Genomic DNA, 22,896 nt, shown 5'->3' on the forward strand with positions numbered 1-22,896 from the left:
CCACCTTAAACCCACACAAACCAGCTGTAAACTCCACCTTAGAACAGCCCCCAAATACTCCAAAAAACTGCGAAAATCAGTAGCAAACAGTCCGAAACGTCGCGACTTTCTCACCCAAAAACAGTCGAAAAATTCCAGCTGAAACCTGCTGCCGAAATCGCTCAAAAATAGTCCAGAAATCTGGACCAAGAGCAGTCAAAACTTAGTGAAAACGGCGATAAGATCTGCCGCAAAACTCACCCCAAAACATCACTCAAAACAGCCCATGTAACTTCTGAAAATCAGCCAAGAATGCAGCTTAAATTCTTCCAAAACGCAGCAGAAAAACGACCTGCAAATATCCATGAAAGCACACCTAAATCTAGTTCCAAAATAGCTGCGAAAAAAGTTCAAAACGCTGCTACTTCCAGCTCAAAAATAAAAATACCAAAACTAAATACATAATAACACAAGTAATTACTTTCGTTTATATGAAAATAACAATATTTGATACACAGGTAATTACTTATGCAACTGCATAACTCCCCATCCTTATTCTCTATGAGATGCCAGAGCAAGCTATCATCTACATTTTTTTACAGCATTTTGTTGCAACTAATCTTCAATATACTACTTTTAACAATTAAAAAGGACATAAAAGCACATGTATTGAATTGCGAAGTAGCGACACAGAGAATAACACCTTTTTTTCGCTCAATTCAATGTCGCATAACGTAATATTCAGAAATTAAATATAGAAAATAGAGAAATGGACCTTTGAGAAACTGGGCTTGGGATTTCCTTGAAGGACCACCATCATTAAACGACATCACTCCACCTGGCAAAATAAGGTTTGTGAATGGAAAAGGCGGCGCGAATTAAAATTAGAATGTTAATTATGTTTTAGAAACAGAAGAGGGAAAACATCTAGCTATCTTATAATGAGGATATGATATCATAAGCACACACACAAGGTAGATATCTAATAATCTTTGAAAGCTGACATTGAGCATCATCTCCAGTACTCATTCCAAATTTGAAGCAGTGGCCAAGTTTAACCTCCAGTGTCAATCCCCTCTTTCAAATCAACATTACAAAACTAAAAAATGCAGAAAATAAGAAAACGAAAACAAATTGCATTTACTTAGTTGTTCCTAATAGAATATTATAAAATCCAGCTTATAATCTGTTGCAATTAACATAACTAAACAGGAAAGGAAAAAAGAAAAAATTCGTACATGATATTCTGTGCTTCTTCACAAATGCGATGTAAGTAGTCCCGTTAATCCATGTTATGGAAAATCCTGATAGATCTGTATTTGCAACATTTTATGAAATATTAATTTATATATAGAATAGAGAAATAGAGAAAGATATATATATAAAAAAAGAACAGAAAAGTAAAGCGTACCTATTACATGTTTCAAATATCTTATCAACAACTATTGTCGCACTTGGTTAATGAAGCGCAGCAACAAAAGTAGTACTTAAACCTCAAAAAAGATACTGATTATCTTTCGAGTGTCAGACTAAATTTCGAAAAACTTCTTTAAATACAACATTTGTAGCTTCAGTAGTTATTTGCCCATCGTCATCACAAACCAAAATTTTTAATCCCTTTCTTCTTGTCACCCGAGAAAGAACAACATATAGTTGTCCATGTGTAAAAACTGGTTTCTTCAAAAATAATCCCACGTGAGACAATGACTGTTCTTGACTTTTGTTGATTGTCATGGCAAAAGAAACAATGATTGGAAATTGTCTTCGCTGGAACTTAAATGGAATTCTAGCATCAGATGGAGTCAATGTCATTCTTGGAATAAACACTTTCTGTCCGGCCATCTGTCCTGCTAACACCTTGGCTTCAATAACTTGATTTCCAAGTTTAGTTATGATCAATCTTGTTCCATTACATAATCCTGCTGACTGATCAATATTTCTTAATAACATTACTGGAATACCAACCTTTAGAGTAAGAGCATGATTTGGAACTCCAGAACATTTAATTGTATTTAAGAATTCAGGAGTGTGTACATGTTCCAGTGCTGAATAAGTATTGTCAGAGCTGCAGATTGTATCGGAACTCAAATATGATCTCTCATAACTTTGATTAAGAGAAATCATATATTCGTTGATTGATTCCACCATATCAAGAGTTGGAGTAAGAATGACTCTTTGCTGGAGGTATCCTATATCATTGCAATAACTGTTGAAATCGGATATGTACTTTCTATAATTGCAGATGTTGGATCAATAGATTGTTCTATCAAAAGATCATCTGGTATTTGGACTTTTTCATTGCCCTCAACAGAAGTACCAACTATACCATCGTCAATTGCCAAAATCCAATCTAAAAAAACTTTCAACTCATCTAGATGTGTCCCTATTTCATTACATTGCAATCTCATATTCTTTGTTAACTTTAAGAGTTGACAGTGAGGCTACAAATAAGAAGAATTGAGAGAAGCATTAATAATATCTTGTCTACTACCTTTTGGAATGACAGGTAATATTTGTCTGAAGTCACCACCAAGAACAACTGTTTTACCTCCAAACAATCGGTGTAAATTGGATGCATCTTTAAACCTAAGAATATCTCTTAAAGTTTTATCAAGAGCTTCAAAACAATATCTATGCATCATGGGTGCCTCATCCCAAATAATCAACTTTGCCTTAATAATTAAATTTGCTAAAGGAGTACTTTGCTTGATATTACATGTTGAATCTTCAGTTACATTTAGAGGAATCATAAATCTTGAATGAGCTGTTCGACCACCTAGTAATAACAAAGATGCAATCCCGCTAGATGCAACAGTTAACACATATCTCCTTTAGATCTTATGGCAGAAGATAGAGTTCTCCAAATAAAAGTCTTGCCTGTTCCTCCAAAACCATATAAAAAGAAAAATCCACCTTTGTCTTCATTTACATCTCTTATTATTTTTTCATAAACTGACTTTTGCTCATCTGTCAAATTCTTTACTAATTGTTGATGTTCCTCTGCCAAAGTGCGTTTATTATAATGCAATTCATCTCGTATTAATCTGTTACTGTCGTCAACTTCTTCCGTATTATAAACAGGCCTTGGCATTGTTGAAAAATTCTGAAAACTTCTTCCACAACCTTTCAAAAAAAAATTCAAGCTTTTGCAAACAGCGATTTTTCAGTTCTTCATCTATTAGGTCAGCTTCTGAAATAACATTAAATATAAAATAATTAAATACAATGAAATTGTAAAATTTAGTTTAGCCACATCAAATTAATAATAAGACTAACGAAAAAGTATAGTGTTAAAATAGTAGTTTACATTAATTTAAAGCACATTTAACGTACATAGAATTTGAAGTAATAATATAGTCCAAACCATGTGGTTCATTTTATTTTTAAAAATTACTAATAATGTGAAGATGCATTTTATTATTCGTAATGTATCAAAAAAATTGATTTTTCTATCCAAAAGAATTAACTGCAATATTTTCAATTAAAGTAGAAAATGCATAAGAGTGATTATAGGCTTTCCCGAACCTTTAGGGCATTAAATATAATGCATTAATTTTCTATTAGTATTTATGTCTGGAAAGTGCATTAATTAGTACCAATATTATTTCTATGATCTAAACACAACACAATAGTAAAAAGACAACATAAACAAAATATTGTTTAACGAACATTAAGTTGTTGAGTGAATTTTGTATGAAGTTGAAAAACAAAAAAGAAGAAAGAAATGAACAATCAGATTAATATGAATGAAGTAATTAAAAAGAAAATTAATTATAAAGTTAAGCAAATCGGCCATACTTCATAAGTATCATATCATAATTCGAAATTGTAAGCATTAAATAAGTACCTGGGTGATCCAATATTCTTCTTTCGTCATGAAGGATATCTTCTGATAGTAAATGCCATGTTGCTTGCCAAATACTTTCTGGACGTGACATTGAATTTGATAAAAGTACATAGCAAATAATTGTCTAAGATATGATGTCATTCCCCAATTATTTGCTTCCATTATAGCATCCACGTATTCCTTGTCATATAAACCCAGAGCATAACATGCATCTCTAAATGTCTCATGATCACAACCGTTGATTTTTTTTAAATCCTCATAGCTCTTTGGACCTTTAATGACATTCAACAACAATCTAAGGTAATATTGCTCGCCAGAGCCCGGTGGAACAAAGAATATTCTCCCAATAGAAAATGCAGATGTTCTTTTTTCCCCATCTTTTTAGGTTTTGTTTCCACACAAACTTTAGAGGGAATTCTGCATAAGTCAATTCTTTTGCTTCAGGAAATGTCTTATTAGCTTCAAACTAGTTTAAAAACATATTCCTTAACGGTTGGTCTATTGACAATTGCATCATTTGGATCATCATCCGAAAATATCACCGTCTGATTATTTGGTAGGTGAAAAGATAGCCTTTCTACAGGTGGTTCTCTATGGTGTATTGGGAATTTAAAAATTCTCCAAGCAGCTTCACAAGGTGATATATATCGGCAATCACAATACATATTTATTTCATCAACGACCCCCGAGTCTTCATTATTTACACTTTGAGAAAAAGCTGCGATGACACGATCATTACCTTTATTAACATACTTAAATAAGTACTTAATGGATCGTGATTGATTACACTACTCCACGTTAATATGTGCATCATACTTCAATAATAAAAATCTATTATGGGGTACAACATACCTATTATCCAACTCAATACCTACTCTCTTTGCAGTTCTACCATCATCCCTTCTTCTACAAATTGGATACCCATCTTCATCAATTGTGGTTGATGACACAAATTTTTTTGGAAAGTGCTTTGTGCATCTACCATTTTGCATGCACGGAGAAGATTTTCTAGCAGTACCACAAGGACCATGCATCATGAAATTTGTAACAGCATTATAATAATAAGGATCTACTTTTTTATCTGGTAATTCTGCTGAAATTATTCCATCAATATCTCCGACATTTGGGTATTTATTCGGAAGAAAAAGCAAGATGTATGCATGAGGCAAGCCTCGCTTTTGGAATTCAGCTGTATAAATCACTGAAGAATAAAGATGTAATTAGATCATTAAGTTTATATATTAATTATTTTTAGTATTAACATATAATAATTAATGTGCAAACATAATAATTTTTTAGAACATAAAAACTGTACCTGCTTTTACTTCTCCAAAAATTTTATTGTCGCGTAGATCCTTTATCATGCGATCCAACTTGATTTTGAAAACCCTTGTTAAAATGTCGGGACGATCTTCTGGAGATAATCTCATACTCTCGACAAATCTAGTAATCTCTGGCCATTTTGGGTTGCAAGTAAAAGTGATGAACAGATCAGGGCACCCCGCCCATTTGACAAATTGCCATAGCATCTTGATAATTTTGCAACATGTAACGTGCACCTCCCGTAAAGCTGGAAGAAAGTATAACTCTTTGTCCTTGAGAAGAAGGTTCTATGTCCCCATGTAAAACAGCATCTTGTAACCCTTTATAAAAGTGTGCTCTCAATTATTTTTTATGAAGCCTAATGAACCTCAATCGAGAAGATTCCATCATTGTATAACCATCTACCAAAAATTGCTGAAATAATCTTCTAGCTGACACAATTGTTGGATATTCATCCTTCCTTTCTTAATTTTATATGATAAGTACTCACGTGTGCTAACATATTTCCTTCCATCTGTTGAATCATCAATATCATTTAAAGGAATATCTTCTTGGTATCCATCTTCACCATACGGAAATAGTAATGGATATTGCAAACCAAAGTATGCTGCATTTAATTCATTTATCCTTTGTAGTTGTCCAGATTGGCTTTCAACTATGATATCTTTGTCAGACCTTGTTTGTTCAAAATCTCCAACAATCAAAGAAACTACCTCTGACACTGTTGGTAAATTGTATCTTCTTCCATCAGAGCCTCTTTTCCCAATCAATCTAAGTCTAACATTTGAGGTCCCATCTGTTTGAAATTGATCTCTTACCATTTTAAATGACTTTGCAAGAACATTGTTGTCATCAAGCATTTGCTTCAACTTATTCACAATTTCAGCATGAAGTTGATTGTTCATTTCACCATGGCTGTTAAGAAAAATATTGAATTCAACTAACAATTTATGTCTTATAAAAAATATAATTTTAAAATATTTTGAGTAAGCAATTGTCTATGCTCACCTGATAGCATGAATTCTATTTTCCACCTCATTTTCTATATCATAGATATACAATTGTGCAAATTTTGGAGAAGATCCCTCCGGAGGCAATAAGCTCCAATCTGATGATAATTTTGCCCAGACAATCTGAATGTTTTAAGTCCCTTTATTTTGTTGATAGAGAAATCCACCTTTCCTTCCATTGATGTGAATGCAAACATAGAATTATATGTTCGAATGTTCTCTCTGAAATGTTTGCTTTTTGCACCTTCATGAAATTAGGTTAGGTTAAAGAAGATATATATATATATATATGCAAAAAGTATAGTGTCGTTATTTTAATGAAATAAATTTCTCTATTAACCTGATCCAAACAATAAATTCTTCAAAATCGAAAGAGGCTCCTTTGGATTTGGTAGCTTGATTTTTCCACGACCACAACACAAAGTGAAAACTGGTTTTTAAATTTTATACTTCTTGTCAACTCTTTCCTCAAACCAGAAATATGCCCCACAATATTCACATTCATAATTGGTATCTCCAATATCCTAGTATTCTGGTTTTATGAGAGTAAAATTAAGAGATAAAGTTAAAGTACTTATTATATAGAAAGTAAAAGTATGTTGTATATGTAACTTTAAATTACATCATACTTACCTTCATTGGTCATCCAGCTCTCTACTTCATCATCTAAAAATAATAATAATTAGTGCTTAAAATTTGAAATTTAATATATGTGGAACTGTTAATACATTTTAACATTATCGACCATTAATGAGTTATATGTGAATACCTTCAAAAACATCGTCATCTTCATTTGCATCATGAATTTGTACGTTGGATTGCATATGACCTTGATGAATAAATTAAAAATTAGTAAACTTGTATGTATGAGTATGAGTTGTGGTGAGTTCAATGGCATACCTGGTATATCAGCATCAATATTGTCATCTTCAAATTCTAAACATAAATATTAATTGTTAGCTTTTTTTCAATTTCATATTGAAGAAAAAGTATATTGCAAAACAAAATTTGAAATTGTAGGAGTGCATTTAAAATAATAAAAATTGTAAAAGTATAACCCAAAAAAAAAAATAACTCATGGAAGTAGAATCGCAAAATAACAAACATGTTGTACTTGAGACAATAAAGAGAAGCAAATAAATGGAAGCAAATTAAATTTAGTTTTTTTAAATAATTCTGTTGCCCAAGTTTCGCATATAAGTTATATGTGTATAAATTAAAAACTTCATTATTTATGTGAACATGTATCTAGGGGCACAAAAAATTGACTTCCTCAAATTTAAAAAATAAGTTAAATAAATTAAGCATAAATATTTACCTTGAAATAATGGTATCTCATTTAAATCAGGTAGAAGATGTTTTTTCTGCAAATTTGAACTCGACAAACCATATCGCAAATTATGCTCTTGCATTGAATTTGGATATTGTGCTTGAGAATAAGACGATGAAGCTTGTCCACAACTGTTTATTGGAGTACTACTAAATCGAGGGAAATTTAGACGATTTGTTATGTCCGTTAATGATTGTTTTGTTTTCCCTTTTTGAGAAGCATTCCCTATGATAGTAGTATCAACCAATTCTGTAAACCAAAAAAAAAAACACAAAAAAAACTAATTGTTAGAAGTGGAAAAGGATTGGAAAACTATCAAACCAATTTTATATACTAAATTGTATGTAAACCAAGTTAACATGTAGCATTTTTTTTCATGTTGGTCAAGATAAAGTTTAAGTTTATTGCAATATTGATCTTGAAAAAATAATTCTGCAGCTGGGTTTAGCTTAAAAAATAATTATTGACTTTTGTGTTTTAACAGTTTTACCGTCACTTTGAACCTCATTCCATTAAGTTAAACTAAAGGTAGTACCTTATTAAACTTATGGAATTAAAGATGGTCAAGAGTATATATAGATGACAAATACAAACCGACTCCCAACAATAAGGGTTAACTTTGGCTAAAAACCCGCATTACAAACATGAATTAAATCTTAATTCACCTCTAATTAGTCATATTTCCAATGAAAATGTAAACCGCCTATCAAACAATATGTTAAATTAGATGGTTAACAAATCTCCATTTAAAAGTATTCTAAATATTAAGGCTAATCAACCAAAGAAATATTTTTTTTTAAAAAAACTAAACATCGCAAAAGAGAAGATAAATCGCTTAATAAAAATTTCAAAAGTAGAACGACAAAAGCAAAATTCATAAAAAATAATAATTCTATATTTATAACAAACATGTTTTACTTATAATAAAATAAACAAAAGCAAATAATGGCAGAACATTAAGCTTTTAATTTATAAATTATTCTACTGGCCAGTCCATTACGCATATGAGATAAAAGTATATAAGTTAAAAAAAAAATTTTTGTATTTGCCGGAATAGCAACACGGAAGTTTGACTTCCTCAAATTTTCATTTAAGATATAACAAAATTTACACAAATATTTACCTTGCGATAATGGTAGCTCATTTAAATCCGGTAAAAGATGACCGCTTTGCAATGTTGAAGGCGAAAAATCATATCGCAAATGTTGTTGTTGTGTTGAATTTGGATATTGTTGTTGAGATTGAGATGATGAAACTTGTTCACAGATCTTTATGGGTGCACTACATAATTGAGGGAAATTCAGACGATATGTTATGTCTGTTAATGATTGTTCTGTTTTTCCTTTTTCAATAGCATTCCGTCTGTTACTAGTAGAATGGACAAAGTCTGTAAACGATAAAATAAAAAAAGAGGTAACTATTATAAGTGGAAAAAGATAAGGAAATTATCAAAACCAATATAGTGAAATAATTTATCAAATCTTTAAGGACAATAACCATCATTAAAGGTTAGTATATAAGATTTGATATGCTGAATTGAAAAAATAAAGCTGTAAAAGTTAGGAGTGACTGCTAACTGAAATGTCCAAAATTCATAGAATCCAAAACTATGACCAACGATAACTTTTACCAGCTTGGCAAACTGTTCAGAAAGCATATTTAAAGGTTAGTATATAAGATTTGATATGCTGATTGGAATTGTGATTTTTCTCTACTTGCAACTGAGTAAAGCAGGTATAAAAGCGACTAATAAAGACGATAAACTTGTACGACTAATCATCAAAAGTACCTAAAAATTACAAATGCTCTAAATTTTAAAAAATGCATAAGATGTATGGGATGGGTAAATATATTAAAAATGATAAAACATATGACATAATCTATCTTAAATTTATGCAATGATATATCAAATAATGCATATTCGGAAGAAAGACGAAATATGGCTCAACTTAGCGGGAGTTAAGAATAAAATTAGAGCTTCGTGCTGATAACGTGTAATAAAATAAAAGTAATGCAGTAAAATGTAAATAAGAAGAGATAGAAAGAAGGGAGAAGTGTTTTCTTCTTTCACTTTGGTGTATTTTTCCATTGCAATTACATGGCCTTTTATAGGCATAAAAAGTAAAGATGATGGACATAAAGTAGGAAATTTAATCTTTAAGTTATTCACAATATGGGCATCCAATGTAGCATCCAATGTAGTATCCAAAGTAGTATCCATTGTACAAACTATTCATAACACTCCCCCTTGGATGTCCATGTAAGATAATGTGCCTCATTAAAAACTTACAAAAAAATATTGGGATGTACATAGTTATTTATAATATGCATTGCTTGCTGCCTCATTAAAACCTTACCAGGAAAACCTAGTGGGACAAAACCTTGGTTAGGGAAAAGAGTGCAGCGTGTAGTTATTCCCCCTGATGAAAAATCACTTAATGTCTCGAAGTCGACGCATTCCAATCTTATATATCAGCTTTTCAAATATTGAGGTTGGTAACGCCTTAGTGAACAGATTAGGCAAATTATCACTTGAACGAATTTGTTGTACATCTATTTCACCATTCTTCTGAAGATCATGAGTGAAAAAGAATTTCGGTGAAATGTGTTTTGTTCTATATCCTTTGATATATCCTTCTTTCAATTGAGCTATGCATGCAATATTGTCTTCATACAATATTGTTGGAATATTCTCTTTCGAAGAAAGACCACATGTTTGTTGAATGTGTTGAGTTATAGATCTTAACCAAACGCATTCTCGACTTGCTTCATGAATGGCTATTATCTCTGCATGATTTGAAGAAGTAGCAACCATAGTTTGTTTTGTTGAACGCCATGATATGGCTGTACCTCCACTTGTAAATAAATAGTCTGTCTGAGATCGACCTTTGTGTGGATCAGACAAATATCTCGCATCTGCATAACCAATCAATGATGGCTTGGATTCATTTGAATAAAATAAACCCATATCAATGGTCCCTTGGAGGTATCTGAATATATGTTTAATACCATTCCAGTGTCTTTGTGTTGGCGAAGTACTAAATCTTGCCAATAAGCTTACTGAGAAAGCTATATCTGGTCGGGAATTATTGGCAAGATACATTAATGCCCCAATTGCACTAAGATATGGTACTTCGGCACCAAGAAGCTCTTCATCATTTTCATGAGGTCGGAATGGATCTTTCTTTATATCAAGTGATCTCACAACCATCGGGGTACTCAATGGATGTGCTTTATCCATATAGAATCGCTTTAAAATCTTTTCGGTGTATGTTGATTGATGGACAAATATTCCATCTTTCATATACTCAATTTGTAGACCAAGACAAAATTTTGTCTTTCCAAGATCTTTCATTTCAAATTCTTTCTTCAAACAGTCTACTGTTTTTGGAAGCTCCCCAGGAGTTCCAATGATATTTAAATCATCAACATACACGGCGATTATAACAAATTCAGATCCAGACCTTTTTATAAAGACACAAGGACAAATTGGATCATTTTTGTACCCTTCTTTCAACAGGTATTCACTCTGGCGATTGTACCACATACGACCTGATTGTTTCAATCCGTATAAAGATTTCTGAAGCTTTATTGAACAAGTTTCTCGAAAACTTTTATATGCTTCTGGCACTTTAAATCCCTAAAGTACTTTCATAAAAATTTCGTTGTCTAATGATCCATACAAATACGCTGTAACAACATCCATTAGATGCATATCAAGTTTTTCTTGCACTGCCATATTTATGAGATACCTGAAGGTGATAGCATCCACTACAGGAGAATATGTCTCCATATAATCAATTCCAGGCCTTTGGGAAAACCCTTGTGCCACAAGTCGTGCTTTATATCTAACGACTTCATTTTTATCATTTCGTTTTCGCACAAAAACCCATTTATACCCTACTGGCTTTATGCCTTCAGGTGTTCGAACTATGGGTCCGAAGACTTCATGTTTTCCAAGTAAAGTTAACTCTGCCTGGATAGCGTCTTTCCATTTTGGCCAATCATTTCTCTGTCTACATTCATTGACAGATTTTGGTTCAAGATCCTCATCTTGTTGCATTATTTCAACAACATTATAAGCAAAAATGTTATCGATAACAATATTATTTCGGTTCCATCTTTTCCCGGTTGAGACATAACTTATTGATATCTCTTCATTTTCATTATTTTTAGGTACCTGGACCTCTCCTAAGGTCTTATCATTTGTTACCTCTTGAGGCTCTTCTTGAGCCACTACCTCTGTGTTATGTTCACTTTGATCACTTGCTCTTTTTCTTCTTCGAGGATTTTTATCTTTAGAACCGATTGGTCTACCACGTTTCAAGCATGGCTTAGACTCATTTGCTTTAATTAATTGTCCTGCCGGGATATCAACTCGAATTGGAGCATTAGCGGCTGGAATATGTGACTTAGTCACCCTTGGTAGGTCAGTGAATGCATCTGGCAATTGATTTGCAAAATTTTGTAAATGAATAATCTTTTGAACCTCTTGTTCACATTGATTTGCAAAATCTTCTGATTCTTCATTGCATGTCCATGTGAATTCTCAATTATTTTACGCATCATATTAGAACCAGGATGGCCCAACCGGTCATGCCAAATAATAAAATTATCTTGATTAGTAAACTTCTCGTTTACTATGGCATGTGTTTCAATCTTGCTAATACTTGTGTAGTATAAGCCGGAGGAAAGAGTAGGTAACATTTCAAGCACATATTTCTTACCGGACATTATTGTAGTAATATAAATATATTCAATCTTTTCATCATTTGTAGTCTCAATATGATAGCCATTTTGGCGAATATCTTTGAAACTTAATAAGTTTCTTTGAGATTTACTACAATATAGTGCTTCATCAATAGCCAAATTTGTTCCTTCTGGTAGTAATAAATTATCTCTTCTAGAACCTTAAATTAATCTTGTACTACCGAATATTGTATTAACATTCGCTTCTTTCATTACCAAATAAGAGAAATATCTCTTATCTTTTAAAATAGTGTGTGTTGTAGCACTATCCAGAAGACATATATCATCTTTATTAATCTTGAGTCCAACTGAAGACTGGGGAATTTTCATATTCTTCATAAAAAAACAAATAATACATCATAAGAAATATGAAAGACAAGCGGAAAAAAAACATTAAGAAATACATTAGGAATGTAGAAACTAGCAACACATGATGCATTAGGAAAATACACTCAAGAAAAATAAACTAGTTGCAAACATAAAAATAACAACTTTTATAGCTTCATTCCCTAGTAAGATGATTAGTTTTTAAGTCAATATCCTCAAAGAAGTCTCCAACTTCTAAATGAGTAATATTTGTAAGGCCTTCAAAATCATCATCTTTATATGCAAGATGTGCCTTAGAATCATATTTATTTGAGGGACCTGCTTCATCATCATTATCTTGAAAGGTCAAGTGTGCCTACACATTATTTTCTTTTTTCTTGAGGGATGCTTGATAAAGTTTGACAAAATGTTCTGGCGTACGACAAATGCGTACCCAATGACCTCTCATACCACATCGGTGACACATACTAGCTTTACCTTTTGAATGATTAATTTGAGAACCCTTATTGTTCTCCAATTTATTTCCACCATAATGACGATAATTGTTTCGCCCCCTGCCACGTCCACGTTTATGACCATGTCCACGACCACGATAATTATTTTGTTTTCTTTCAAACTTATCATACGTTGCTACAGCATTCCCTTCCGGAAATGGAGCTGACCCAATGGGACGAGCTTCATGATTTTTCATTAATAGAGTATTATTCTGCTCAGCCACAAGTAGGCATGTGATTAACTCAGAATATTTCTTAAAACCTTTTTCACGGTATTGTTGTTGTAGCACCACATTTGAAGCGTGAAAAGTAGAAAATGTTTTTTCCAATAAGTCCTCATCTGTGATAGTGTCTCCACATAATTTTAATAGAGAACTTACTTTAAAGATAGCAGAATTATACTCACTTACGGTTTTAAAGTCTTGCAACCTTAAATGTATCCACTCATACCGAGCTTTTGGTAATACCGTAAGTTTTAGGTGGTCATATCGATCCTTCAAATTAATCCATAATTCAAGTGGATCTTTTACGGTTAAATATTCAGTTTTTAACCCTTCATGTAGATGATGACGAAGGAAAATCATGCCCTTCGCTTTATCCTGATTTGATGCTTCATTTCCTTGTATAATAGTATTTCCAAGACCTTTAGCGTCAAGGTGAATTTCAGCATCAAGAACCCATGATAAATAGTTTCTTCCGGTGATGTCAAGTGCCACAAATTCAAGTTTTGATAAATTTGACATAGTGAAAACTATCATAAAAGATGAATAAGTTAGAGAAATAATTATAATAATAAACAATTAATGAAAACAAAACGATTAAGGTAAAAGAAATAAAAATAGAGCTATATCATGTTAACAATCTACTATTTCATTTTTTTCTTGCCATAAAGTAGAAATTACATACTTGTTTCATTTTACTTTATATTATTGATATATATCTGTTAATAGAATTGAACGTGACTAACATTATTTATATGTTCCAATAAATATAAAGTAATTAAAAAAATTATTGCTTGTCAATTCATTTCTCACAGTTCTTCAAAATGCCTTAAAGATATGTTTTGATCCAGGGAGTCCATGACATTAGTGCATAGCTAGTTTGATGACTTTGAGGTCCTCTAAGAGTTGAGCACGGAAGGAATAGTTATTAAATCACTGCAATGTACTTAAACTATTTAAGATGCCCAAGCGCACAAGTAATCTGCAAACAGTGAGCATATGATATGTATTGCCATAAATAAGATGATTATAATGATACATACCTTAATAAAATATGGCTCAACTTAGCGGGAGTTAAGAATAAAATTAGAGCTTCGTGCTGATAACGTGTAATAAAATAAAAGTAATGCAGTAAAATGTAAATAAGAAGAGATAGAAAGAAGGGAGAAGTGTTTTCTTCTTTCACTTTGGTGTATTTTTCCATTGCAATTACATGGCCTTTTATAGGCATAAAAAGTAAAGATGATGGACATAAAGTAGAAAATGTAATCTTTAAGTTATTCACAATATGGGCATCCAATGTAGCATCCAATGTAGTATCCAAAGTAGTATCCAATGTACAAACTATTCATAACAGGCACACATTTTTTATACTTATACTTAAATTTCAGCATCTAATGCATCTATGAAACTGAATAAATAGTAGAACAAAAAGATTTAGTAAGACACCAAATTTACTTCAAATTGTTTAAAGAACTGCAATATTACTCATGATCTATATAATGTTAAATTTTCATACCGTTCGAGGAAAATTTAGCTTGTTTCTGCTTCTGTATGCATATTCGATTTTTTCTTGCGAGTTTTTTCTGTTCTTCCATGTCAAAGTGCCGTAAAAACAGAATTTTTTCCGAGAAGTTGTAGAGTCTTTCGCAATTCTATCAAAAAATTTATAGGGCTTCTTGGCAACCCCTCAGTCTGTTGATTCCGATGCAAACAAACTCTATTTTCTTCTAGTATAGGTCGAAGTCGAAAATTTCTGAAGCAACCACAACAGGCTTAACTACAACAATTTTAGAAGAAAAACTAATGTAAACATACGTAAAACCATGAAAGCAGGACTACGACATACATCTTGTTATAAAATTGATTGACATTGAGGCAGGCAGGAGTTGGAAAATTGGGGTAAAACTGAATTAGTTTTGAGAAATTGAAGAGTCTTCAACAAAAGTTAAAATAGAGAGCAGTTGACGAAAAGAGGGCATATCTGATGTGCATCTTTTTTGTTCGCAATTTATATTTATATTATTATTATTATTATTTTGTTTGTGCTATAGTATTTTTAGTCTATTATACGTCCAGTCACTCCTAACTTTTTAAATGTATTTTCGAAATAATTAAAAATTAAAGTACAACAAGAAACTTAATTTATATATTACCAATATATTTTCAACTGATTGAAGAGTGAGTTAGCCCATTGTTATTAATTCTTAGCAAGTTCTAACTTTTACCAAATTAACATTTTTAATTTACAAATCGTTGTGTTTATGTATGTCACACCTCCTTTTTCACACACACCCCGCAAGGGCGTAAAGGAGTTTCTCCATTTAAAGGACAATCGGAGCGGGATTTAATTATTAATTAATTTAGAGTCGCCACTTGAGAGATTAATGGTGTCCCAAGTCACCAATTGAATCTCGAACCGAGGAAATTTATGACTCTGTTAACAGTCCGCAAACCAAAATCCGAGTAAGGAATTCTGTTAACCCGGGAGAAGGTGTTAGGCATTCCCGGGCTCCGTGGTTCTAGCACGGTCGCTTAACTGTTGTATTTAATTGTATCTGATCTTAACACATGCTAGCTTATGTGCCTTTTACTTGTGAAACCGCTTTTTATCATTATTTATTTTAAAAAAATTGCGACGTCGTGAAAACGTGTTTCGAACCACGTCGCAATCAATGCACCCGTGGTTATCAACACATTTCGATTTCATCGAGATTTGAATTTGGGTCACATTAATGCGCACCCGAGTTTAAGAAGGTCATTTAATTAAAATCGCGCCTAAAGACTCTAACGCAATATTATTTTGGGGGAAAAACCGTGAAGTTCGCTAAACGTCTCATCCCGAAGTCTAAAATATTTTTAATCAACCATTTATTGAGGGCCCCCACATTTATTCATTTTTGTGTGGTGAGGCTCGTCTCGATTTGTGAACCTCTTTTCTATTATTATTTATTTTATAAGAATTACGATGTCGTGAAAAAACGCATTTCGAACCCCATCGCAATCAATGCGCCCGTGATTGTCAACCCAAGCTCTATTCTTTTGCCGCAAATGAGATTAAAAATACGCGCCCATTTATTAATTAGTCCTACTATTAAAATAATTATTAAAACAAAACTAACCATTAAACAAATCTATTTTTTGTTTTTTCAAACATTATATTAAAAATAAAAATACGATACTATTTTTATATATTTTTTTTAGATTAAAAATGACTACAAAATATTAATGAACTTATTTCTTGTAATTTTTGTTTTCTTGTACTAAAATAAAGTAAAAGAGTCAAAATTACTTAAAATATCTATATTATGCCTAAATTAAATATTTTACGCTAATATATAAAAGATCTTGGGGAGGGTCAAAAATCACATGTCTACAGCTGCCCCTCTTTGACTGGAAACGTACAGAGTTTTCAGACAAAGACTGACTAGACAGGTTTTTGACCCGACCCTTATTTGGAGAGACTAAGACTAAGAGAGAAGGGAGTGTGACCGAGCCCTGGTATTTGAGTTGCCTACATATCCTTGGTTATAAAGGAATCAGGCCACGTGTAGTTCAGAGATGAGTGAGGTGATGGAGTATATCGAGGTGGAGAGCCGGTCGAGGTGCTGTTCCGTCGAAGTTCCGGTCCGCGGTTCCTGTTATTACATCAAAATCAAATGAAAAAGGCTAATTAAACCTGTCAACTACGAGTTACAAGATTCCTATCTATAAGTCTTCTGAAGCTTGATCTTGAGTCTTGAATGGTTCTTCATGTAGACTTTAGATTTGAACCTTGACACTTGTTAGCTGCAAGTGCTAGCTCGTTCTTCTACAGCTTTTGGGTCAGGACCGGACATGTAGTGCTTGTGACCTCAGCCATGTCTTGAGCAGTTCACATATTTTCCTGCTTCTAAACTTTGGAGCTCACTTTTTTTTTTGATTAAAACTTGACTTGAAATACCTCTGTTATACAGGCGGGCTCCTGACTTCCGAAACTTGAATTGTATGCCTCTATTCTCCAGGCGGACTCCTGACTTCTGAAATTTGAAATGTATTCCTCTATTATCCAGGCGGGCTCCTGATTTTCGAAACTTGAATTGTATACCTCTGTTCTTCAGGCGGGTTCCTAACTTCAAAAAGACAAAGAAATCAATTGACAACTAAAAATTTGAATTGTATCACCTCTGTTCTTCAGGCGGGCTCCTGATTGCTGAAACTTGAATTGTATGTCTCTATTCTCCAGGCGGACTCCTGATTTCCAAAACTTGAATTGTATACCTCTGTTCTTTAGGCGAACTCCTGACTTTCGAAACTTGAAATTGAATGTATCACCTCTATTATTCAGGCGGGCTCCTGACTACTGAACTTGAACTGAATGTATTCCTCTGTTATCCAGGCGGGCTCCTGACTTCATAAAAATAAACGAACCAAGAAAACTTTCTGCCCCAGTTTGGAAACTGGGTACATGTTACTTGATATTAATAAGAATTTGATTAAAACTTGACTTGAAATACCTCTGTTATACAGGCGGGCTCCTGACTTTCGAATCTTGAATTGTATGCCTCTGTTCTTCAGGCGGACTCCTGACTTCAAAAAGACAAAAAGTCAATTGAAAACTAAAATTTGAATTGTATCACCTCTGTTCTTCAGGCGGGCTCCTGATTGCTGAATTTGAAATTGAATGTATTCCTCTATTATCTAGGCGGGCTCCATACTTCACAAAAATAGACAAAAACAAAGAAAACTTTCTGCCCCAGTTTGGAAAACTGGTTGTTTGTTACCACATACTAATAAGAACTAAAACTTGAATTGTGATAAGACTGAAATGCAACTTTTAAAAATTTAAAGACCGCAATGTATCTTAAAATTTAAACTTTATCTTAGGTGAAAAATTTATCAGACTAAGATTCTCATCTTAGGTGAAAGATTCGACGGACTAAGATTTATCTTTATCTTAGGTGAAAAATTCATCATACTAAGATTTTCATCTTAGGAGAAAGATTCAACAGACTAAGATTTTTATCTTTATCTTAGGTGAAAAATTCAACAGACTAAGATTTTCATCTTAGGAGAAAGATTCAACAGACTAAGATTTTTATCTTTATCTTAGGTGAAAAATTCATCAGACTAAGATTCTCATCTTAGGTGAAAGATTTGACGGACTAAGATTTATCTTTATCTTAGGTGAAAAATTCATCATACTAAGATTTTCATCTTAGGAGAAAGATTCAACATACTAAGATTTTTATCTTTATCTTAGGTGAAAAATTCAACAGACTAAGATTTTCATCTTAGGAGAAAGATTCAACAGACTAAGATTTTTATCTTTATCTTAGGTGAAAAATTCATCAGACTAAGATTTTCATCTTAGGAGAAAGATTCAACAGATTAAGATTGTGACTCTAGGAGATAATTCATCAGACTAGGTCCATTTTTGTGTGATCTCAGGAGGAAGATTCATCAGACTGAGATTTTGACTCTAGGAGATAATTCATCAGACTAGGTCCATTTTTGAGTGATCCCGACTTTCTTAATTTTCCAAATTCCAACTTCCTTTCTTTTCAAATTCTGCCTTCCTTTTCAAATTCTGTCTTCCCTTCTTGTTCCCAAATTATGCCTTCCTTTTTCTTTTTTTTTTCGACTTCTGCATTCCCATTCTTTAAATTATGCCTTCCTTTCTTTCTCCTCAAATTCTGCCTTCATCTTTTCCCAAATTATGCCTTCCTTTCGTTTTTCCAACTTCTGCCTTTATCTTAGGTGAAAGATTCATAGGACTAAGATTTTTATCTTAGGTGAAAAATTCAACAGACTAAGATTTCTTTATCTTAGGTGAAAGATTTAACAGACTAAGATTTCTTTATCTTAGGTGAAAAATTCATCAGACTAAGATTTCTTTTAACCATTTTCCTTCAAAATTTATTTTATCTACCCACTAACTTGAATTATCTTCTTTCAGAACTGCTTCCCTAAAAACTAGTGTTGTCCTCCTTCAAAAAACCACTTCCCTAAAAACTAGTGTTTCATTCCTCCAAAAATTACTTTTCTTAGAACTGGTGTTTCTTTCCTGAAAACTACTTCCCTCACTTTTTCTCCTTTTTTTTTAAAACACTTGTATTGACCTTCATGTTCTTCAGATGGGTACCCGAAAAAAATTTCAACACGACAGAAAATTTTCTGCCCCAGTTTGATAATCCTCCTGTAGCATATCTTTCTGCCATCAATATCATTTCCATGCCCCTGTTTCAAATCAAAGAAAATTCTGTCAGTTTAAAAGTGCGGTGGTTGGTTGTGGTACTCCCGCTGGGATGGCTTTCCTTTTCTTCTTTCCATGCTTTGCGTTCTCCGACCATCTTTGAAACTTGGCTGATAACTTCTGCCCTTCTTGACGACTATCTCTCAATTATTACTTCTAGTCTTCTTATCTGACCCCATATGTTTTGTGACAACTGATTCTTCTTGAAGGTCTTGCATGTTTACTGATTAACCGCTTTCCCCGTCATCTGTGTCACTGAAATACCCTTTTCCCCGTTCAATCTCAATACCCTCTATATGTTGCATTATTTCTGAACCGACATCTACCAAACTTTGTGTTTCATAAGGATCCCAAAGTATGTTGATTATTACCAGCTCAGTGCTCTTGTTATTTTTCCTGACTTGTGACCCCATTTTGTGCAATTGGAAAGCTGGTGGCGAATTTTGAAGTCATTCCTCACTTGTTACGACCAAAAGACTCAGAAAGGGGAAATAAACAAAACAAAAGGAATAGAGTAAAGGACAATAAAAAGAGATGATTCCTAACAAGAAAACTACACAGTAGAAACCTATCGGATGTGGATACCGACTCTAATGACCTTGACATACACCTGCTACCTATTCTGTTAAGCAAACCTGATGGTCAGCTCTTGTTGTTCCTTTTTGCCGTGAAACTGGGCTTCATTGCTCCACTTATCCAATTTGATTCGCATTCCTTATTCGGCTTGTAGTGCCCAAAGGGTTTTCACCATCAAACCTCTCTCATTTCGTTCTTTCTCTCAACTTACTGTCGCCTCAAGGTGCCCGTGAAGGTTTTCACCAATAAGACTCTCTCATTTTTTTTATTTCTCTCAGCTTTCATCACCTTGCGATACCCATGAGGATTTTCATCAATAATATTCTCTCATTTTCATTTTCCTTGTTTGGACCGGAGTGTTGCCCCTGACATGAATTACCTTACCTGCTTGACTTGACATTTCTCAAAGACTGATCAGAAGGTCTTTCTTTGGACCGTAATGTAATCTTTTGGATGGGTTAGAAAGAAAGGGTATAAAAGGCTTAAAACAATTTAAAAAGGGTTTAAAATTACAACTTTCGGAATCCAACTTCTCACAACAACCACAATTTCTGCCCCAGTTTCTTACTTGGGGACTTTTGGATTTTTGTTTTGGTATGACTGAACCTCATAGAGGCTGCCTACGTACCTTTCGGGATCAAGTCAAACGTAGTTCACGTCATAGAAACTACGTTGTTGCGATTTTCTTTCTCTCTCTTTCTTTTTCTTTTTTTTCCTTTCTTTTCTTCATTTTCTTTTTCTTTCTTCTCTTTCTTTTCTTTTCTTTTCTTTTCTTCCCCTTTTCTTTTTTTTTCTTCCCCTTTCTTCCTTTCTTTCTTTCTTTCTCCTTTTCCTTTCTTCCTTTTCCCTTTTTTTCTCTTTTTCCTTCTTTTTCCATTTGCGTATCTCCGGCACTTGCATTTCTTTAATTGTGTCGTTGATTCCGAAAGAGGGGTATAAAAGAAAACAAATAAGGCTCAAAGAGGTTGACAAAAGGGTAACGTGTTTAGATAGCAGAACAAAACGTCTTCGTCATTTCAAACTTCAAAATATGCCAAATACAAACAAGTACAATCAGAATAAAGAAACCATACACATCATCTCTTGACCGCATCGGAATTGACGGCCATTTCCACACATTTTTCTTCTACATCTGTCAGATATAATGTGCCATTCGACAACACTCTTACTCTTATTACCACGACCGGCCCCCTGTCAATTTGGCCAACTTGCTTTTACGGGGATTTTTATGTTTTACTTGCCCCAGTTTCACATGGTTCGGGCGTCAAACAATCTCAAAATGTCCCAATCTGTTCTCATTTCCTCAAGTGTCCTTATCGTTTTCAAAATGGTCTTATTGCTTCGCAACTTTTGAAGATTATACTGAGAATTATGCGTGCATGTCATGTCACTAGAACCGGCAAAAGGCAAAACAAAAAAGTTAGAAAATAACTAAACAAAGAAAATGATTGGGAGTAACAACAAATCAGAATTTGCATTAGACAAACGATGAAACAGTTCGAATAACAAAATAAAAACAAAACAAACTGGATTGCAACCCTAGAATGAACTGAAACAAACCTAGAAAACCCTAGACAAACCACTACGACTAAACAAGCTAGACAAAAATGAAAGGATAGGAGGGTTTGAACACAAGACAATATCCGGATTACAACCCTGCAAATAATCCGGACAACAGAAATGATAGCCAAATGGACCACCAAAGCTCCTCCCCAGCTGACTTAGGAATGGAGCGTCTTTCCAATTACAAGCACGGCATATTAGCCACTAAGCTTCGCATCCATATTGCCATGACCACTATCTGCTTCAGTATCTTCAACTTCAGTCAACAAGTTCCCAAGAGTATTCTCATACCCCATGTCACCGGGCATCATCCCCACCAAGTGTGCCTCCTCATGTAAGGGATGCAGCGTGATATTCTGGGTGCCACTGTCTTGAATAAAATTTTCCTGGATCATCCTTTCTATTTCTCTTTTCAAATCCCGACAATTTTCCACATTGTGCCCCAGAGCATTGAAGTGGTATTCATACCTTTTAGATGAGTCAAAGCTTCTCGCACGTCGGTCCACCTGATTTGGAGGAATGGGTACAATCATGTCATGTTGTTTTAACTTCTCAAATAAGCTTGCATAGGACTCTCCTATTGGTGTAAAACTATCTTTCAACTTTTGTTCCCTTTTATACCCCTGGCTTGGATGTGGGTTACAAGGTAATTGAAAATTTTGTAGAGGCCGGTGGACATTTTGTGATACTCGTGCTTGCTTTCTTGGGTGATTTGGTGGCGAGTATGGGGGATTCGGAGGTGGATAGTAATGCTTAGGGTGGTCATGGAAAACCTGATGAGGCTGCACATACCTTCGAGATGTTCTCCTAGGACCTCTTCTCGACCCGGATATCACCATGATTTCCTCATCCCTCTCATTCGTGTTACCAGATTCAGTTTGGACAGCTTGAGCTGCAGCTTTGAGAGCTGTTTGACTTATAATTCTGCCCGTCTTAAGACCGTTCTCCACCATTTCTCCCATTTTGATTGCTTCCGGGAAGGATTTACCCATTGCGGACGTCATGTATTGAAAACAATCTGGCTCTTAAGCCAGTAGAAAGACAGTGATTAACTCGTGGTCATCCACGGGTGGCTTAGCTCTAGCTGCCTGCTCTCTCCATTTGATGGCATATTCCCTGAAACTTTCAGTTGGTTTCTTTTTTAGGTTAGAAAGGGAAATGCGGTCTGGGGCGATGTCGATGTTGTATTGAAATTGTTTGACAAAGGCCCGTGCCATGTCATCCCAGACGTACCAGCAAGAT

General features: G+C 33.8%; 1 protein-coding gene across 1 annotated transcript; it reads right to left on the reverse strand.

Moving 5' to 3' along the window:
• Positions 1–1,503: 1,503 nt before the first annotated feature.
• Positions 1,504–22,049, reverse strand: LOC107763668 (uncharacterized). The gene is made up of 13 exons (XM_075240288.1): positions 21,881–22,049; positions 8,613–8,876; positions 7,478–7,738; positions 7,060–7,095; positions 6,929–6,988; positions 6,793–6,825; positions 6,158–6,257; positions 5,640–6,064; positions 4,698–5,027; positions 2,857–3,102; positions 2,471–2,755; positions 2,282–2,362; positions 1,504–2,168 (listed from the first exon to the last, which is right to left on the reverse strand). Exons 1-13 carry the CDS (start codon positions 22,047–22,049, stop codon positions 1,504–1,506), a joined length of 2,955 nt encoding a protein of 984 aa, XP_075096389.1.
• Positions 22,050–22,896: the final 847 nt, after the last annotated feature.

Source organism: Nicotiana tabacum, chromosome 20, assembly GCF_000715075.1.
Source record: "Nicotiana tabacum cultivar K326 chromosome 20, ASM71507v2, whole genome shotgun sequence".
Lineage (NCBI taxonomy): Eukaryota > Viridiplantae > Streptophyta > Magnoliopsida > Solanales > Solanaceae > Nicotiana > Nicotiana tabacum.

Bases quoted from the DNA above. Each gene is read 5' to 3' on its own strand.
- LOC107763668 (XM_075240288.1), bottom strand. From the start codon at position 22,049: ATGATCCAGGAAAATTTTATTCAAGACAGTGGCACCCAGAATATCACG. The intron at 7,739-8,612 runs GTAAATATTTGT...TTTGGTTTACAG, and splicing joins TGAGCTACCATTATCGCAAG to AATTGGTTGATACTACTATC. The intron at 2,756-2,856 runs GCAAGACTTTTA...TGTTATTACTAG, and splicing joins ATATGGTTTTGGAGGAACAG to GTGGTCGAACAGCTCATTCA.